The following is a 15,137-nucleotide window of genomic DNA, read 5'->3' on the forward strand; positions in this document are numbered from 1 at the left end:
CGTCCGGCCCCGCCGCGGGCCCCGCCTCCAGCTCGCCGGGAACTGCCTAGAGCCGGGATCCAGCTGGCTGAACCGGGCGGGGAGCGCCTGGGAACTTTAAAGGAGGGGGCGGGCCTGGGGGCGGTAGCCGCAGGAGCGGTTGCCGCGGGGACTGGGCGGTGACGCGGCCCGAGGGCGGAAGTGAGAAAGTTACCGGCGTCCCGAGAGGAGTTGGCGGAGCGGTACGCGCGGCGCGGCAATGGGGGGCTCTGGCAGTCGCCTGTCCAAGGAGCTGCTGGTCGAGTACCAGGTGCGTGAGACGCCAGTTCCCAGGGAGTTTGCGCGCGGCCCTGCGCTCGGGCGGTTGGGGGCGTCCCCGAGCGGCGGCAGGGCAGCGGCCGCGGCCTCTGGCCTCGGGCCGCCCGCTGACCCCCTGTCTTGTTTTGCCTTCCAGGACTTGACGTTCCTGACCAAACAGGAGATCCTCCTGTAAGTGCTGTCTCGAACCTCACCTCCGGGATCTTCTAGGGACGATTTCGGGGGTGGGGGGCGGGGGGAGGCTCTGTCTTACAGGTGGGCAAACTGAGGCCCCGCCAGAGGGAGCGGCAGGGGCCTGCCCGAGGTCAGGAGCTGAGCCCCGGAACTGGAGTGCAGGGCCCTGGGCGCTAGGCTGTGCCCTCTTCCCGGCACGACCTCCCCGCTGGCGCCGGCGGCCGCAGCTGTGCACCGTGGAGTCACCTCGCAGCTTCCAGCCAAAGTTGGGCGCTCTTTGACCTCGCTCTACTGGCTTCTGCATAACCGAAGTTCCTGCTCCAGTCCGGCAGGGGCTGCTGTAGTTCTGGGCTGCTTTACCTACTTGGGGAGCCTGGCTCCTCCTTTACCTGAATAATACAGTAACCGTTAACGCTTATTGAGCACTTGCCATGTGCCAGGCTGTGCTACGAGGTTGTCTACATTACCTAATTTAACCCTCACGACGGAGGTATGGGGACAATGAAACAGTTTGATAATTTGCCTAAGACTGAGTAGGAGAATTTGAACTGGGACTGGAACCCCCTTCCTAGCCGTGGGCAAGCTTTATGTGGCCAGGGCACTTGAGTGAGAAGATTACTGAGCTTCTCTGGGCAAAAGTAATCCCAGTGGGAATGAGATGGTGCCTAAGGAGGAGATAGTTCAGGGTAGCTGCTTTGAGGAGCAGCAGGAGATTCCTGAAATGAAATGAGAATGAGATTTCAGTTCAGCTCTTTTCATTTGTTCTTCAGGGCCAACTTCTGGCTCCTTCCCAGACCTCTCTGTCCCTCAGGAGGTCTAGAACCAGGGCCCAGTGCCTGGGACACAGTGGGCCCACAGTCAATACCCATTGCAAGAATGGACTCCCAGCCTATATTGTCTTGTGATACATCTCCTCTTGGCTTATGCCTGAGACTCAGACATACTGTGTGTGTGGCTTAGCTCCTCACCTGGTTTATAATGGGTAGCAAGGCAAGGAGTGGGGATGTAATACACTCAGGAAGGGACAACAACAGGTTCCCCTCCTTCTGCCAGAGCCCACAGGCGGTTTTGTGAGCTTCTTCCCCAGGAGCACCGGAGTGTGGAGGAGTCACTGCAGGCACGAGTGTCCTTGGAGCAGATCCTCAGCCTTCCAGAGCTCAAGGTGCCAGCCCCCCAGCCTCCCTCTGCTACTCCTTTTGAGATCATGTGGTCACTGGTCCCCATTCTAGTTTTTTCCCTTTTTAGCCCTGATTTCCTGGGGGCTAGGGCTTTACCAAAATCATCCAAGAGAATTATATAGAAGGGTGTTGTGCAACCTGGGATTCTCAGACATATTCTTGGAGGTTCAAACAAGTTTTATCCTTTAAGAGGAGTTGAATTACCTTATTAAAGCTTGAGAAACCCTGTTCCAGAGGCTGATTGCTCTCCATAGGGCTGCTGTGAAAATTGCTATGCAAAGTGCCTGGCCTAGTGCCTGTAACACGGTAAGTGCTCAGTGAAATGTTTTGTGTTTTAAAATAACCAGCCCATCTTGTCCTCTTTGCTTAGGATGCCTTCCTCTTCCTTCTGTGGTCCCAGGCCTGCCTTTGGGTTAAGCTCTGACTCCTGGGAAGCCATCCCCAGCTGGGTCATTGGTCCTCCTGAGCTCCGTGCTGGCCCCAAAGCACTGATTGTTCTCCCCTCGAGAGCCTGAACTGTTCCCTCCAGTTTCCCAGTGGGGTTTGAGTGTGTGACTTGGGCTGCATCCTGTGGCATTCATAGAGGGCTTTCTTGCCTAGGCCAACCCCTTCAAGGAGCGAATCTGCAGGGTCTTCTCCACTTCCCCAACCAGAGACAGCCTGAGCTTTGAGGACTTCTTGGACCTCCTCAGTGTATTCAGTGACACAGCCACCCCAGACATCAAGTCCCACTATGCCTTCCGCATCTTCGGTAAGAACCAGGGGCCGGGTGGAACACCACCCCTTCCAACATGGTCTTCGTGGGGGTACTGCTTGGGAGCTGGGGGTCAGGAGCTTGGAGCTCATCCTGACCACGTCCTTTCTGGCTTCCTGCGTCTGCTTTCTAGATTTTGATGATGACGGAACCTTGAACAGAGAAGACCTGAGCCAGCTCGTGAACTGCCTCACGGGAGAGGGGGAGGACACACGGCTCAGTGCCTCAGAGATGAAGCAGCTCATCGACAATGTGAGCAACGGGGCCGGGCTCGGCTGGGCCGGGCCGGGGAGCAGGAGGGAAGGGTTGGGCTTTGGCCTGAAGCTTTCCCTTTCCCAGATCCTAGAAGAGTCTGACATTGATAGGGATGGGACCATCAATCTTTCTGAATTCCAGCATGTCATCTCCCGCTCACCAGACTTTGCCAGGTATGACTGTGGTGCTCATTTGTTGCACTGAGTCTGCGACGTTATTATGGGAGGCGGTACCTGGGGTTAGAGAAAGCCTCCTGCTTCCTCTGAATGTAGTAGAGTAGCTCTTCTTCTAGAGGGGACTCACAGATATGGGACACAGCCCATTCCAAAGGGTCTTAGGGGAGAGGTAGGGAAGTTTGGGTTTAGTCCCTACCTTCCTCTGCCAGCAGAAAACCCAATGCATTCTTCTTTTGTTCAGCTCCTTTAAGATTGTCCTGTGACAGGAGCCACAGCGTGTGTCCCAGCACCCTGTCGAAGAAACTTTCCACTGCTGAGCCACGGCCAAGGTTACCCCTGTGTTGCCAGGGCCGGCCAAGCTGGCCCAGCCTGGAGGTGGCACTGCGCAGTCTTGCTTGGGACAGGGGAGGGTCCTCCATGTCAAGGCTTCTCCCCTTCTCACTGTCACTGTCATCGCTGTTTGTGTTTCTGCTAGTCAATAATAAAGGTTTAGAAGTTTTGGGCCTTTGTGTGACACTAGAAACGCTGGCATGAGGAAGGAGTGGACTTCTAGGAGCCTTTGGTCACACTGGGAATAAGGATCTAAAGCGGACAGCAGGAAGTCAGGCTGTACCCCGCGCTTCCCACCCCTCGTGAGGGTGTGAGTATGAAGGGTAACATGAGGGGTGGAACTCTTCTGTATCCTGATTTGTGGTGGTGGTTACATGATTTTATACATGTGTTAAAACTTGCAGAGCTGTGTACTAAAAGAAAAAAGTTAGTTTTACTGTATGATCATTTTAAAGATAAAAATTCTTTTCAAGTTAAAACAAGAAAACTCAAGATCTTGTCCCCTGTGCCCCATCCCTGAACTGAACTGGGGATGCAAAGTAAAGGGACTGAAGTAAAGTGAACAAATCCCCTCCCCCGCCCATCAGTGTGTTGGTTGAACTCCCCACTTTAAGAACCTGGCTCTGCTGGGAGGTGTGGTTGGCCAGGCTGGGCTGGGTCTGGCCCACTAGCACCTGAAAGAGGAGGCCTAGAACCTCCCAGAACTCAAAGAACTATACCAGCCTCAAAAAGCAACAGTCCTTTGCTTTTTGTAAGGGGCATGATTCAATTTCAATTCTTTAGATTTTATTAAAAAAAAAAAGTAAAGTGCATTTTATTAAAAAGAATACAAAACCCACATAAACTCAGGGCCCCTGTGCTGGGCAGTATCAACATCCCTTAGAGTGGAGGCTGCAAGGTGTAGGGGTGAACTGGGGACTGGTTTTGAAGAGGAGGCCAGGGCAGGTGTGGGGAAAAGGGACACAGGTTTGCAGGCTGGGATGGAGGAAGGCAGGCAACAGTCTTCCTGGAATTCCGAGGGAAGGTGTACATTGTCATATACTCTCTCCTGGGCTCACGCTGCCCTCTGTCTGTCTCATGTGGCCGCAGCCTGATACAGGCCGGAAAGGTCCAGGAGGTGGGTCTGAGCCCAGGGCGTCGTGAGGGCTCTGGTGCCAGTGTGGCCCTCCGGTCCCTGAGGTGACAGGATGATGGCTGCAACAACTTGGCCAGCTGGCGAGGCTGGACCCACTGGAGCCCGAGCTGGCCCCTGGCTCTGCCGTGAGAAGGGGCAGCCTGTGGCAGTAGGATAAGGCGGAAGGTGGAAGAGGCCAGTTGGTGTGGGATGTCCAACTCTGTCTCCAAGAACCACTTTGGATGAGCCCTCCCAGTCTGGAGACTGGGCCGGCCGTGTGCATGGCATTCTGTGTTCTCTCACTGTTTTCTCTTGTTTCACATTTTCAACTGTTGTTTTGAAACAAAGGGCTCAGTTTCATAAGGAGCACTGTTCTGCCCACCCGGGCAGGCCCCGATCTTCAGCCAGGCCCTGTGGGGCTGTGGCCATCTGGGGTGGAGGGGCCTTGTTGCTTGACACCAGGCAAGCTGGCTCCATCGCTCCCGAGGGCTGGGCACCGCGGCTGTGTTCCACGAGGAGCAGGGGTCCAGCCGACCCTCTCTGAGCACTCCTGGCCCCTAGAGGGAGGCTGCCTCTAGAAGTTTGCTCTCACACCACAGAGTCCCGGATTTCAGAGCCCAGGCGGACCCGGGGCCGGGGACACACCGGGGACACCTCCACGAAGCTGTCCTGGATACTGAGCGGCCTCTTCTCTGACTCTGTGAAGACCCGGGGCCCTGGGGAGCTGTCCGACAGAGCCTGGTAGCCTCGGTGGTCGAGTGGGGTATTAGGGGGGCCCACGCCATTGAGCGGCCGGGTCTCAGGTGGCAGTACCACTGGGTGCATCTTGGGGTGTACGCTGGCACACTCCCCCTGCTTCAGGAAGACTTTCATGCCACCCCGGTGCCGGTAGAGGAAGAATAAAATGAAGAGCACCATGGCGAACACGAACAGCGCGCACATCACCAGGAACTCGGTCCAGTAGGACTTCTCTGCACCCCAGCTGGCCCTGCCCCCGGCCGGCGCGCTCACCCGAGACGTGCTGATGATGACGGGCACGCTGCCACTCTGGTCTGCTCGGTCTGCCACTGCGTCCTCCACCACCTTTGGGCAGTAGCTGGCCTCCAGCTGCCGGAAGCCCTCCTCCAGTGACCAGCACTGGAACTCCCCCAGCTCCTGCTGCCTGCCCACCAGCAGCAGGTCCCCGGTGGACAGCACGCGGCAGGAGGCCGAGGCATTAATGGGGACCCCGTTGTGCAGCCAGAGCCGGGTTGCCAAGTTGGAGAGGAGGGGGCAGGCCAAGGTGTTCACTGTGTGGGGCTGGAACTGGACTGGCTCACAATGCTTCTCACCTGCAGGCAAAGGAGGCACAGTCCCGGGTAAAGGGGGGCTGATGTCCACGGTAGCCCCAGGCTCACCCACCTCCCTCTGCGCTATGGTCCTCCTGCTGTAACAACAACTCTGGGGACTTCGGGGACTGGGGGTCTCACTTTCCAGGGTCCTGCTTGCAGGGCCAAAGGGGTGAGGAAGTGAGGAAAGGCATTAACACACAGCAGTGGCTGCAGGAGCCTTCTAGGCAGCCTTCTGCAGTGGCTGCAGAAGCCTTCTAACCTTCTAGACCCCCCACATCTCCTCCACCCTGATGGGGCACCTTACCTCTTGGTACAAAACTCCGGGCCTTGGACGAGGAAGTGTTGCAGAGTTCCCTGGCATTGGCCCCCTCGATGTCCTGGATCCATGGCCTGAGGACCAAAGAAGAGTCTGGGATGGGCCAGGAACCCCCACAAGGTCGCATCTGCCCACCCTCCGTGCAGCACATGCCCTCACGCAGCCCTGCAGATGTGGGCCTGGGGAAGGGCTCAGGGACCACCAGGCCCAAAGCGGGGGTGAAAGGCAGGCGGCTTCCCTGGGTGGATTCCCCACCCCGCAGGGTTTGTGCCGGCATCTCCTCTGTCTACACAGTATTTACTTCAGTTAAAAGTTACTGTAGGGACTTCCCTGGTGGGCCAGTGGTAAAGAATCCACTTTCCAACACAGGGGATGTGAGTTCGATCCCTGTCGGGGAACTAAGATTCCACAGCCGCGCGGCAACTAAGCCCACGTGCTCTAGAGCCTGTGTGCCACAACTAGAGAAAAGCCCCTGTGCCGCAACGAAAGATCCTGTGTACTGCAACTGAGACCCGGTGCGGCCAAGTAAATAAATATTTAAAAAAAAAAAAAAAGGTACTGTAATACTTCCCTGAATTACAAAAGCAGTTGAGTTGAGCTCTTAGAAAAAGTCTGGAAGGACAGCTCTATCTGTATGTATATACCTGTCTCTTTTAAAGCAATGCACATGCATTGATTTGTTTTTAGAAAACTGGAAAAAAAGCACAAAGGCTAAAAACATTATAAAAGTCACAATCAACCATCCAGCGAGAATGGCAGGCAGCATTTTTTTTGAGTGTGCCTTCAGGTGTACATATGTATACGCATACATGGTGTTTTGAAATATAAAACTGGAACCAGGTATCCCCTTGAGTGAAGTATGTACACTACAAATAGGACAGATCCCATATTTACTTAAAATATGTGTATTTTTGTTTATTTTACACATATGTAGAAAAATCTGGGGGGATATATATTAAAATCTCACTGTAAGTCTCTCTAGGTGGTAGGATTAGGGTAGTTTTAATTTTATTTATCTCTATTTTTTTCTATATGAAAATTTTAAATCTAAATAAGTGATTTTGAAAACAGTTTTTAATGGGTTGGTTGGTTTTTGGCCGCACCACTTGCAGGACCTGAGTTCCCCAATCAGGGATCGAACCTGTGACCACTGCAGTGGAAGTGCAGAGTCCTAACTACTGGACCGCCAGGGAATTCCCTTAATGGGACTGTTATGTAGCCCTTATTTTTTTGTTCCTTAACTACATTCACATGCCAATCGACATTCTCCTGCAAAGCTTTTCATAGCTCTAATATTTCATACTTTACCAAATCTTGTCTCTGCTTTACAGATGGGTAAGGCAAACATAATTTATCGTTTGAACAACACTTGATGAGAGTCAGAAGGGGAGCTGATTAATAATTATTCCCAGACAGTGGACACAAATGAGGCTGTGTGGTGATTCCACAGAGGGCCTAGGGAAGGCACTCGGAGGCCTAGTGCATAGGGTTGGAAAAGTGGGTGGGGCCTTCAGGAGCTCTCACCTGGAGGCCATCGCAGGCCGGTAAAGGCTGACGTGCTTGCAGCTGGAGCCGCTCCAAGCGCAGTAGGGGTCCCGGGCCAGGAGGCAGTCCCCGCAGCTCTGGTACAGGCTGCAGTTGGCCACGGGCACCTGGACCACACCCGAGTGTGAGGCACCATACAGCAGTCCCTGCACAGGCACGGGGGATGAGAAGCAGGCACAGGCAGCCAGGGCCACCACCCAGAGCTGCACCCGGCTGGAGTGCACACAAAAGCCACCGACAGGGGGCCTCCTCTCATGCTCCCGGGCCCCCACATTGTGAGAGCTTATTCCAGAAGCCTGGATCTCTCCATCTGGCTGGGGCAGGAGTCGGGCACCCCAAGCACGCTGCCCGGACTCCTCCTCTGCTCACCCTGTCGGCATCCAGGAGCAGGTTCTGCACGGGCTGTCCTGATGAGAAGATCTGGAGCTCCTCGATGATATGCACCCCGGGGCCCACGCTCACCGCCTTGTGCAGCCAGCCGTCACCTGCAACATGGACAGCACTCAGGCCCTGCGCAGAGCCTGAGGCCCATGTCCCAAAAGCTAGCCCTGTTGACTCTGAGCCTGCACTGCTGTGGGCACTCACTAGTGCCTAGGAAGAGGACGTCGTAGGTGCGCTGCAGGCCAGGGACGCGGTGGACAGCCACACGCTGGTAGCGGGCCTGGGGCTGCAGGAGTAACAGGCGGCTGCGGACCTGCCCATCCATCAGGAAGTGGTCCTTGAGGAAGTTCAGCACACGGTCGGGGAGCTGCAGGGACGAGCTGATCTTCCTTTCCCGGGTGCTGTTGGTGATGCACTGAAGGAGAAGGCGGTGGCTTGAGGCGAGTGGCACTCAGGGCAGCAAGCAGGATGTGGGTCCTGCAAATCCCACTGGGACTGCCGGCCCTATCTCCCCAGTGAACAGCAGGGGTACCTGCCCCGCCCTTGGAAGCCACAGCACAGCACTCCAGTTCTGTGAAGCCAGCGCACTGATCTACAGGCCTAAGGGCAAAGCCCAGGGTGTGGGGCGCCCAAGGGCCCCAGCTGCCAGGGTCTCCCCCTCTCTGCCCACCAACCATCTCTCCTTCCTGCCCACCCTTCCCCCACCCCCTTCCGCAAGCCTCAAGAAGCATGACCACACTTCCTGCTCCTGTAGCATCCTTTTGGCAGTGCTCTCTCAGGACGCCCTGGCTGACCAAGGCTTCCTAGTATAGGGGCATGAGGGTGCCTGCAATTAGTTTCCCATATTGCCAGGGGCACTTCCTGATTCTCTCTGCCCCAGGTCATTCTCTGTAAAAGCCCCAGGAATTAATACCCTGGAGTGACCCTCAACTGCACAGGAGTTGGTGACAAACACCCCAGTGGGACAATGCTGAGATGTGCTCCACGCAGCCTCCCAGGGCCCCAGGGAACGAGCTCCAGGTGCCCACAGCAGTAGCAGCTCAGTGACACACACTTTCTTAGCTCCGCCCCCTCCTCCCACAATCCTGTCCCCTCCTGCTTCTTCCTGGGATTACCTCCCCTAAAAACTGCTGGCACTCACATCCTTGTCTCAAGGTCTGCTTTGTGGGGAGCCCATGAGGCTGGAAGGAAAGAAGAAAGGACTATTTCCCCATGGCCTGTCACTCAATAAATAAATAAGGAGCTCATGGCAGAGTTGGGGAGAGGCACGTGCAGTCAGCGTCCTGATGGGGGACACCCCTGCCTGGCCTAAAGCAGGTTTGAAGCCACCCCGACATTCATGGTCACATCTAACTCAGAAAGACAAGCAGGCCTGGGCTTCGTCCCCACTTTCAAGGTGAGAAAACAAACTCAGAGAAAGCAAGTGATCCCAGCACAGTTGGAGACCCATCCTCCCAGCACAGGGGCAGCACTCACCGCGCCGGGCCGGGGCGAAGGCACCAGGTGGGTTACGGTGTACCACTGCTGCGTCTCGCGGTTCACCTCCTTGTAGAGGCCATTGAAGGCCCTCTGCACGTCCTTCATGGTGAAGACACAGATGGCAGAGCCTTCTGTGGTCCCCCTGTGCCTACCAAGGAAGTGGCCAGATTAGCCCAGCAGCCCTGGGGCTCACGATGAGGCCAGCGGGGCCCAATCCCGGCCCCAACTCATCCCCCCAACCCCGTTCCCAGCTAGGTCCTGGGGGTCCTACCACTGGGATGTGAAGACCCCGTAGAAGAGGGTGTCACCCCATTCCTGGGGGCTGGGGCTCAGCGTGAAGACGTCTTGCAGTACGTTGAACGGGAAGCCATCGTCAGGCCGCAAGCACAGCAGCTGGGCCTTCAGGAAGGACGTCCAGCGCTGCTGCAGGACCCGCTCGCCCCCCTCATCACCCTGGGAGAGGGAGAGAGGGCCAGGGCTTAGGCACGAGCAGGGGTGGGACACTTGGTGCTCCTCGCTGCCCCCTCCCCAACGGTGGCTGAGACAGACGCCAGGAAGAGCCAGACAGACCAAAGCCAGGCCTGAGTCCATTTCACATCAAGAAGACTTGAGGTGGTAGCCGTCAGGTCCCCTCACCGGGAGGCTAGCTAAGTAAATGACAGCGCTTTCCTTACTGTGGGACACCAGGGAAAAGGACGAAGGGGAGTCTATCTACAAACGTGGAAAGATGTCACGATTCACCACTGAGCAAAAAGGGGAGCTAAAGAATCACATTACAGTGTAACTCTTGTTTGTACATGGTGTTAAATAATATAAATATGTATGTATTTACACACGTGCCAAAAAAAAAAAATAGCAAGGAACACTCTAACTTCTTGTGGTAGGATGGTGGGATTATAACACCAATAGTCGACAACAAGTGGTTGCTCACCACATCTCTAAAAGCCCTACACAGATCGTTAACAACCCTGAGGGAGTTTTGTTATGATTTCCACTGAACAGAGAAGGAAACGAACTGATTTCTCAGTAAGGAAACTGCCCAAGATCACACGGCCTGCAGGGTTTGAACCCAGGCAGCCTGGCTCTAGAGTCTTTGCTCTTAATCACGATACCACGGTGCCTCTTATCTTGTAAGTGATTTTCGTGTGTACTTTTCTACATTTTCATGTTTTTTAAAATAAATAAGGAAAAACAGAGACATTTTAACTGAAAAGGAGAGAGAGAAAAGCCAGTAGCCAAGCCGTTCCTCCTGGAGGACAGGAGAAGGCCACAGGTGCGGGGCCTTCTGGTTCTATACCCGAGGAGCCTTCGGGGTCTCTGGGATGGCCCGGCCTGCTCACCTTGCAGACACGGGCAATGCGGGACACGATGGTGTTCTCAAAGAACTCAAACTCCTGACCAGTCTCGCTGAAGAAGAAGTAGATCTTGTCATCGTCCCCTTGCAGGCTGCCCAGGCTCTCGGGAATGTAGGCTGAGGCCACAAACGCTGGGTCTGTGGGGGCCAGTGGGGAGCACAGAGTCAGCCCAGGGATCCCAGACAGGCGAGACTCTGTTCTCAGGCCCTGCTGGGTGGACAGGGCCCCCTCCCTGAGGCCCCGTGACAGCCCACTGGGTGGGGCGAGAGGACTTCACCTTGTAGCCAGTTGAGGGAGCTCTCAGTCTTGGTGGGGCGGAGGCTTTGGCTCCGTGAGATGGCTGGGTCATTCCCCTGGAAGCTGCTGACTGTTCCAGTGTACAGCTCGCCATCTGCCAAGAGGACATGCCCATGGGAATGAGCCCTCAGCACAGCCCCTTCCCGCTCAAGGCCCGGAGTGACACGAGTGCTGCCCTTCTTGTTTGAGGAGGACAGAGGAGGGAGTAGGAACTAAGAAAAGCCAACCCGAGGGCAGCCCAGGGTCGCCGCACCCGCTGGGAATCGGTGTGGCATGGACCCACCAGCTCAGACCTGGGGCCCACCCTGCTCCCCTGCCCGCCCTCACATGGAGCCTCAATGAGCCCATCCTGCCCCCCTGACCCCCAACACTCACCCACCACCAGGGCCGTGGACTTGAAATTGGGGTCAAAGGGACAACGGCCCTTGCCATCTTCCAGGAGGATGTTCCCCACCACGTCCTGTGCCAGGGTAAAGTTCTCCATGTTCTGCAGGGGAGCAGATGGGAGAGCTCAGGGGCACGCCAGGGAGTGAGCGGGCTCGGCGGGAGAACAGGGAGGTGTGCTGGAGAGAAGGGAAGGGTCTGACGGGCACCCCGGGCACAGTCCCAGCACCGTCTCACCAGGACCTGACGTGGTGGGCACTGTTGCCCCACGTAACAGAGAGGAGAGGAGGCTTAGAAACGCAACGTGAGCCAGGAAAGGGCAGCGACGATTTAAACTCAGGTATGTCTGACTCCAAAGCTGGTTGCTCCAAAGCCTCAAAATGCCACCCTTTACGAAGGTGTGCGTAAAGAGTATGTGTGTGTTGAGGAGGATGGACAAGGTGGCCTGGCGGGAACTGAGTGAGAGCAGGGGAAAGAGCTGGAGGAAGCAAGAGGGCGTGACTGTGGGTCAGCCAGCACTTTTGTGCCTGGGGAATCCCACCCCCCACCGCCCCCTGCAGGGCAACCTGGCCATCAGGGCTGGGGCTGGGCCTCAGGGCTCTCGGGGCCCACTGCTGTCAAGAAGCCTCCCCCTGGGGCCTGCCCTTTAGCAGGGGTCAGTGCTAGAGACCAGCTCCCTGGGGCACAAAGACAGGCAGTTCCCAGGCCAGCCGCAGGCGAGCCCAGGGTGAGGAGGGGCACTCACAACGTAGGTGCACACGGGGCTGAAGGCTGCGGTGCCACAGGTGAACAGGTGGCTGCTGTTGAGTGGCAGGAGGATCTTGATGTAGTTTTGACAGTCCCGCTGGAGGAGGGAGGAGGATGTCAGGCCCAAGCAAGCCACCAGGGGGCACCGCCGAGCCCTCCCCACGGGACGCAAGGCCAGGCCTGGGGGTGAGGCCTCTGCTCCCCAGTACTCAAATCCTGGAGTAAACGAGACTCCAGGAGCCTCGTGGGGCAAAGCAGATGGAGGACCACGGAGCGTGTGCACAGGAGGGGACCTTGGGCCTCACGTAGTTCCGTGATTGGGAAACTTCTCCTCAGTTTGGGGTGAAGGCACAGAATCCCTCCCTTTTGAGCTGTCTCGGCCCCACCTGGTGAGGCAGCTACGCCCAGAGCAGGAGGAAACACGCAGCCCTGAATCCTGGGCCCCAGACTTGCGGATCGCCTCCGCGAGCGTGTCTAACAGCTCTAACAGTGTGTCTACTGAGCTTCTGATTGTTCCCCACAAAACTCTCTCCTCCGGGACCTGCCCCCTTGCACTGACGGCTACTCCGCCTTCTCAGCTCCTCAGGCCCCGAGCCTCATGGCCAGCTTCGACTCTCTGATACTCGCCACCCCGGTTCTTCCATCAGGAAATCCTGGTGGCCCCATCTTCAAAATACTTCCGGGATCCGACCATTCCTCACTCCCTTTATTGGTCCAACCCTGGTCCGGGCACCATCGCCTCTTGCCCCTCACTGGTCTCCCTCCCTCTGTCCTCGCCCCAACGAGGCCGCTCGCCACCGCCGCGGCCAGAGTGACCTTTTGCAAACGCACGCCAGACCATGTCACTGCCCTGCTCAGCCAGCCAGTGGTTCCCCACATACCTCACTCAGAGTGAAATCTACAGTCCTGTTCCTCCCCCATGTCAACTCCCTCACCTCATTTGAGCCAAGTAATCTCGGCTCAAATATCACTTTTTAAATGAAGTGTAACCTGACCACCTCTTAAACCTGACCTTCTTTTTCACAATGATATAATAACCAGTGTCTAAAAGCACCTGGGCACGGAGCAAGTGCTTAATACATTGCTGCTGAATAAAAGAAATCAGGGGTGGTCTGGACTTGAACCTGTGTGTTGACCCCAAGTCCGGTGCTCTTCTGCCTTCACCTTAACTGCCATCTGCTGCACTCAGGACCAGGAAGGCCTCTGGGAATGGTGGGGAGTCCTCCCAGAGAACCCCAGGCTGGCCTGGCTCCTACCCAGTGGTCTGGCCAAAACCAAGCCAGGATTATGTCAGACCTGCTACATTAGGCACCACCCTCAGAAGGACAGACTCCCACCCCCACCCAATCACTGCTCATGCTGGAAGCTGATGTTTATTTGGCACTTATTATGTGCCAGGTGCCTTATACCTATTAGCTCACTGAATCCTCACGGTAAGTCCAGTGAGACAGGCCTCATTATCCCCATTTTACCAAGGCTCAGAGAGGCAAATCTACTTACTTGTCCAATGTCACAGACACAGTAAGTGTAAGCTGAGACTCAAACCCAGGTCTGGCCATCTCAGAAGCCTATGCCCTTTCTACCACAGCTCGCTGCATCTGCTCCCACCTCCTGCCTCCATCCCGGGCCCAGATCTACCATCCTCCGTCCCTCCTTCAGCCCAGGTCACCTCCAGGTGCTAGCTCACCTGTGGGTCCTTGCCCTTGAAGCTGCACTGCTGTTTCCTCTCTGCGTCTGCGCTCCACAGCAGCTGGGGAATTACAAAGGGGAAGGTAAGTGTGCACGCGGGAACGAAGGATATGCCCCTCTTTTCCTTCCCCCTTTCCCGTTTGCATCATCCTCGGACCCAGAAGTTCCATCTTCCCCACTGGCATCCTCCACCCAGGCTAGCCATCCCCGGGCATCATCTCACCTCCTGGTACCCCCCGCCTGGCAGGAAGCTGACGCTGCTGTTGAGTGCAAAGAGGGCCTCTCGAGCACCCACGTATAGAGTCCTGCCATCCCTGCTCAGCAGGAGGGCTGTATAGTTGGAGATGTGATCCACTTCAAATCTGAGCAGTGATCGCTTTTCAGAGCCTGGAGAGAGGACGATCGATGGACATTACCTGGGGGCCCCCCCTCCCATACCAACCTCTAGAATGCGCCGATCTGATTGAAGGTAGATCAGCAAAGCAGTGGGTGGCATGGGGCTGGGGACAAGGCGATCGGATTTAAGGGGAGCAGCATTCCCGAACCCTCAAACATTATGTACGAGACAAAGGCACAATGATGAACGTAAAAGAACATCAATTATAGCACCATTCACGTTAATGAAAAATTGAAACAACCTAAGTGTCCAACCACAGGGGACTGGGTGACAATAAACCCAAATACTTCCTTTGCTGGAATACTACGCAGCTAGTAAAATGCTATTGTATTAGAAACTCCAGACCAACAAGCAAACAGAGTTATGTAAAAAAGCATGGTCAAAATATGAAGCGAACTAAAATATGAAGTGATGGATTTTGAGCACCTGACGGAATATAAGAAAGGAAAGTATATTTAACATTCTCCTTTGAGTGGCGTTAGACCCAAAGAGAAGGACTTGTAAGTACAGCCCACTCCTGTGGGCTGATTTACAGAGGAATGCAAACATGGGGCGCTGGTCTTCAACTATACAGCCTCGCAGTCACTCATGGAAGGTTTATGGTTATTAAACAGAATGTAAATGTTACATTGAATGTACAACAGACAGGCATTGTGATGCTGGGGGCCAGGGGAGTCAAGGAAAAAGTCGAGTCTCCATATCTTCCTCTGAGAGCAATGAGGGCCACAAGAGACTGTCCGTGGTTAGTGGAACAGGACACTGAGGCTTAAGTATATTATTTTATTTTATTTTTCCACCACCACCCCCCTGCCCGCCGCATGTGGGATCTTAGTTCCCTGACCAGGGATCGAACCTGCGCCCCCTGCAGTGGAAGATGGGAGTCTCAACCACTGGACCACCAGGGAAGTCCTTAAGTATCTTATTTTAAATTGCAAAGG

General features: G+C 55.5%; 2 protein-coding genes across 7 annotated transcripts in view; one reads left to right on the plus strand and one right to left on the minus strand.

Moving 5' to 3' along the window:
- Positions 1-96: 96 nt before the first annotated feature.
- Positions 97-3,332, plus strand: CIB1 (calcium and integrin binding 1). Its single transcript, XM_030878618.3, has 7 exons — positions 97-289; positions 434-468; positions 1,525-1,633; positions 2,250-2,400; positions 2,537-2,655; positions 2,743-2,831; positions 3,076-3,332. The coding sequence occupies exons 1-7, from the start codon at positions 239-241 to the stop codon at positions 3,095-3,097; spliced, it is 576 nt and encodes a 191-aa protein (XP_030734478.1). The 5' UTR covers positions 97-238; the 3' UTR covers positions 3,098-3,332.
- Positions 3,333-4,561: 1,229 nt separating this feature from the next.
- SEMA4B (semaphorin 4B) overlaps positions 4,562-15,137 on the minus strand; it is a 91,769-nt gene continuing 81,193 nt past the window's right edge. For all 6 annotated transcript variants that reach the window (XM_060293843.2, XM_060293844.2, XM_060293845.2 and 3 more), the window contains 13 exons: positions 14,026-14,189; positions 13,801-13,863; positions 12,112-12,210; positions 11,358-11,469; positions 10,963-11,076; positions 10,671-10,822; positions 9,602-9,783; positions 9,328-9,478; positions 8,056-8,266; positions 7,840-7,955; positions 7,450-7,616; positions 5,914-5,999; positions 4,562-5,609 (listed from right to left, as the gene is read on the minus strand). In XM_060293843.2, the coding sequence (XP_060149826.1) occupies positions 4,867-5,609; positions 5,914-5,999; positions 7,450-7,616; positions 7,840-7,955; positions 8,056-8,266; positions 9,328-9,478; positions 9,602-9,783; positions 10,671-10,822; positions 10,963-11,076; positions 11,358-11,469; positions 12,112-12,210; positions 13,801-13,863; positions 14,026-14,189 (2,360 nt within the window). In that variant the 3' untranslated portion in view covers positions 4,562-4,866. The remainder of the gene's footprint in view (positions 5,610-5,913; positions 6,000-7,449; positions 7,617-7,839; positions 7,956-8,055; positions 8,267-9,327; positions 9,479-9,601; positions 9,784-10,670; positions 10,823-10,962; positions 11,077-11,357; positions 11,470-12,111; positions 12,211-13,800; positions 13,864-14,025; positions 14,190-15,137) is intronic.

The sequence above is a fragment of the Globicephala melas genome, chromosome 2 (genome assembly GCF_963455315.2).
Source record: "Globicephala melas chromosome 2, mGloMel1.2, whole genome shotgun sequence".
NCBI lineage: Eukaryota > Metazoa > Chordata > Mammalia > Artiodactyla > Delphinidae > Globicephala > Globicephala melas.